Source organism: Sphaeroforma arctica (assembly GCF_001186125.1).
Source record: "Sphaeroforma arctica JP610 unplaced genomic scaffold supercont1.40, whole genome shotgun sequence".
NCBI classification, from domain to species: Eukaryota; class Ichthyosporea; order Ichthyophonida; genus Sphaeroforma; species Sphaeroforma arctica.
In genome coordinates, this window is record NW_014040518.1 from 10,535 (window position 1) to 14,732 (window position 4,198).

Here is a 4,198-nt window from a genome sequence, read left to right on the forward strand (position 1 = left end):
GACAGACATACCATACACGCACACATAACAGAATACACATTCACACTTACATCCACACCTGTATATATACATAAATGTGCATAACAAACCTATCACCACACACACACACACGTCTGTATCTCCATTGACACCCATCTCCACACGCTATCCTACGGAGGCGGTCACTTACGTTGGCTGGCAGATGGAACCCACCGAGCTCTGTGTTGACGTAGTCGTCGCTGTGCTGTTTGTAGACAAAGTTGACGCCCTTACCTACATACAGACACGCGGTGATACGCTCATCTATCACGTGCGAAGCAACTAACTTGGCTGTGACATCGTTCAACACGGCCACTACTTGGGTGTTAAGCCCTGTAAGGGGGGATGTATGTGGGAACGGGAACGTTAACGGACTGTTCTAAACGTATTGGGACTTGTGCGGATGTGTTTAGGGTTATGAGAAGTACACATCTTTTTTGTGACCTGCTGTAGCTTTAGCCTGGGGTTCGGGTTCATACACTTGTGTACAGCCTCCCTGTGATATACCTCTGCATTGGTATCCGTCGCGGCACTGAATCGATACCTTTTCAACATATGCTTCAGTAAGACCCACCTGCACCCGCACATACATACCCTTTTCCTTGAGATGCTTCAGTAAGACCTCAGCCAAATTCCTATTCTCAAACTTAGCGATGCTAAAGTAGTTCTTTGTGTTGCGCAGAAGCTCTCCATGACTCACATCCACCTGTGTAATAGGCAGCGCCACACACAGCCCAACGGCCAAGGCTTCGTGCGGATCCCGTCCCGTCGGCGTTGTAGCCGCCACACTCGCATAACTAGACCCATTTGTAGGCCCCGACAGCGGGGACGGAGGCACGTGGGTGTCAGGTGTCACGTGGGTGTCAGAAGTGGTTCTGCTGAGAGAGTTCTCGTACGAGAACTGTCGCAATGGACTGGGCGGACACGCGCCTGGGGGACTGGCGGGTGAGGATGCCCTGGGAATGCACAGGAGAGACAGCATGTGAGCTATACGAGCGCACTTATATATATATGTATATATATATATATATATGGATGTATAGATATAGTCCTACTTTCAAGTGAAAGCCGTGATAAAATACAAGAGTGGTCCATGGCTGATACGAACTGTGATTGGAATGAAAGGGATAGCAGAATGTGAGCCAGTATGGCGGAGTATGGTGGCTTACTTAGTCTGTCACACGCTTCCCTGAGATGTATGATAGATTACTATAAGTGTTGCGCCTGTCCATATACTTCCGACCCTATAGTGCTGACTCACAATATGGGTGATAGAACCACAAAACTCGTCCACTATTTCACACTATCTGGCGAAACGCACGCAGCAAAGCTACTGGAAAGGTTTCAGGGTTTCCGAGTTTCTGGGTTTTGAGTAGAGGCACAGGTACACACCGGGAAATCCCACACACACAACGATACCCCCCACACGGCAGTCGCTTACTTTTCATGGCGTGATACGATATTCGATCCACTGACACTCGCGCGCATCTTGGGCGACGATGGCGGTGACCGCGAAGCGAATGGCCGGGGTGTGAGATTCGAGCTGGACGGCTTCTGGGGACTCATGCCCTTGCTCTTGCTGTCCACAGACGACTGCGCCGAGTCGAACTCGTGGGTCGCTTTCTCCACACATGTGGCTACAAACGCCATGACATCGTCTAGTGTGATGGTGTTGCGCACAGTTTCTACCATGGGGTATGTGTAGACCTTGCTGGTGGTAGCCTCGTGTGTGCGTGTGCTGGTGAGGGTGTGTGCGTGCTTCTGGCCGGTGCCTTCCTGCTCGCCGTGGAAGCTCATGATGGCCACCTGCACCATATCAGCCTTCAGAGACACACCCAGACTATTGCCTATCGTAAGTGATGAAAGGCGGGGGTGTAGGTTACCGTTGGTAACGCGAGATAGAGAAAGTCAATAGTATGTATCACCAAGGGCTATGGGTTGACTAGGACGATGAAATTGCAGATACAGATAGGCAGTGCAGAATGGAATGGTGCACAGCCAATGGAGAGTATATTGTGATACAGATCGAGGTGTATTATAATGTAATATATAGATAGAATGGATTATCTTGTGATACAGATAGAGTGAATTATATTGTAATATAGATAGAATATATTATTATTGTAATATAAATAGAATATATTGTGTTGTGGTACAGATAGAGAGTATTATATTGTAATACAGATATAATATATTGTATTGTGATATAGATAGTGTATTATTTTTGTAATATAGATAGAGTGTATTATTTTGTAATATAGATATAATATATTGTATTGAGATATTGATAGAATATATTGTATTGTGATATAGATAGAATGGATTATATTGTGATACAGATAGAATGGATTATCTTGTGATACTAATAGAATGGGCCATATTGTGTATAGGTGCACATACGGTACATTTGGTAGTCATCGCTGGCGGATGCTTCGCATCCTTTCCTTATTTGCAACATACCTTCGTGTGCATATTTGAAGTTACTATCCACAAACGTGGGCAACATGGCCAGACTAGACTCTCCTGGTGCTGCTCCTAACTCCGCCACAATAGCGTTGGTCACCGTCACCAGCTGTTCGCGCGTTAGCACAAACTGTCGCACAAAGCGTTTCATAGCCTTGCTAAGCTTGTACTTGGAACTGCGTACATCGTGTTGCGTGCCCCATATCTGTCCCCAGAAGGTCGTGTCAATGGGGGTTCTGTGGGTGGGTGTGGGTGGGTGTGGGTGGGTGTGGATTGATTAGCCGTACAGAGACACGTAGGAATGTATTTGCACACAAGATTGTATATACTAGCAAGTTATGGACACAAGAGTGTATATACTAGCAAGGTATGAACACATAGGAGTGGATTCACTGGCTAATTGTAAACTTACACGTGCGGATTAACGAGCTAGTTATAGACACATACTACCCCTCTCCTAATTGATACACCCACTCGGCAAGTGTCACAACCATGTCATTTGAGTGTCACAGCCATGTCATTTGAGTGTCACAGCCATGTCATTTAAGTGTCGTACAGACAAAGACACGTGTTTGCCCACTTGAAACAACGCCTCCACTGCGTGCACGTCATGTGAGCAGACACTCAATGGGGCATATCAAACCATGCAAAGCAATCAATGGGCTCCAACGAGAACAGTGACTGTTTAGTACTGGTTGATAAGTTTGGGATTGGCTGTTACGATTAGGAATGGTTGTTACGATTAGGAATGGTTGTTGAGTTTAGGATTCTTTGTTAAGTTTAGGACTGGTTAAGTTTAGGACTGGTTGATAAGTTTAGGACTGATTGTTAGGTTTAGTATTAGTTGTTAATTTAAAGATTGGTTGTTAAGTTTAGGACTGGTTGTTTGGGATTGGTTGTTAAGTTTAGGATTGGTTGTTTGGGATTGGTTGTTCAGGATTGGTTGTTAAGCTTAGGATTGGTTGTTTGGGATTGGTTGCTAAGTTTAGGACTGGTTACTAAGTTCAGGATTCGTTGTTAAGTTTAGGATTGGCTGCAAAGAGAATGCATAGACCACATTTATGCGACAAGCACGTCCAAGTCTTACCAAAAACAGGTGTACTATCCTCAAAGTCAAAATAGCGAACCACTTTGAAGTACCCATACAGCCCCTGCAACGATAGAATTTTTTTTACCCCTTTATCAAATAGACAAACACAACAACTTACACTACGGTCGGGAAGACGAACTCGGTGATCACGAATTGCACGATCTTGAAGCCCAGCGCGCCAGCAGCCACACCTGTGTAGGTATGAAATGACTCATGAGAATACCAACGGACAAGCATATCACAGACTAAAAGCAGAAAGAAGTCCTTTAATCCCATTTCAATGAGTGAGAACTGGCATAACGGGACAAAAGCGTAAATATCGGGACATACCGATCAGAACAGAAAATGAAGGGGCAAGGTACGACTGGGGAATCACTAATAAATATACCATTAACATTCACATACAGAACAATACATATGCACAGGGACAGACCCAGACCCATACAGAGACAAATAGTCACATAAACACAGACACAAACACCGACACAGACATATATATACATACATATATACATATACACACACACACACACACTCACATATATATATATACATATACATACATACATACATACATACATAAATACACAAGCAAAAATATCTACGTATAGAGACATAAACGCACAC

The 4,198-nt window shown here is 44.5% G+C and overlaps 1 protein-coding gene across 1 annotated transcript in view; it reads right to left on the reverse strand.

Annotated features, from left to right (window-relative positions):
* SARC_01073 (hypothetical protein) overlaps window positions 1-3,847 on the reverse strand; it is a gene marked incomplete at its 5' end in the record, with an annotated part of 9,373 nt that extends 5,526 nt beyond the window's left edge. The window contains 6 exons of the mRNA XM_014305206.1: window positions 90-351; window positions 613-974; window positions 1,460-1,865; window positions 2,479-2,717; window positions 3,690-3,762; window positions 3,799-3,847. Coding sequence (XP_014160681.1) covers window positions 90-351; window positions 613-974; window positions 1,460-1,865; window positions 2,479-2,717; window positions 3,690-3,762; window positions 3,799-3,847 — 1,391 coding nt within the window. The remainder of the gene's footprint in view (window positions 1-89; window positions 352-612; window positions 975-1,459; window positions 1,866-2,478; window positions 2,718-3,689; window positions 3,763-3,798) is intronic.
* Between the last annotated feature and the right edge of the window lie 351 nt (window positions 3,848-4,198).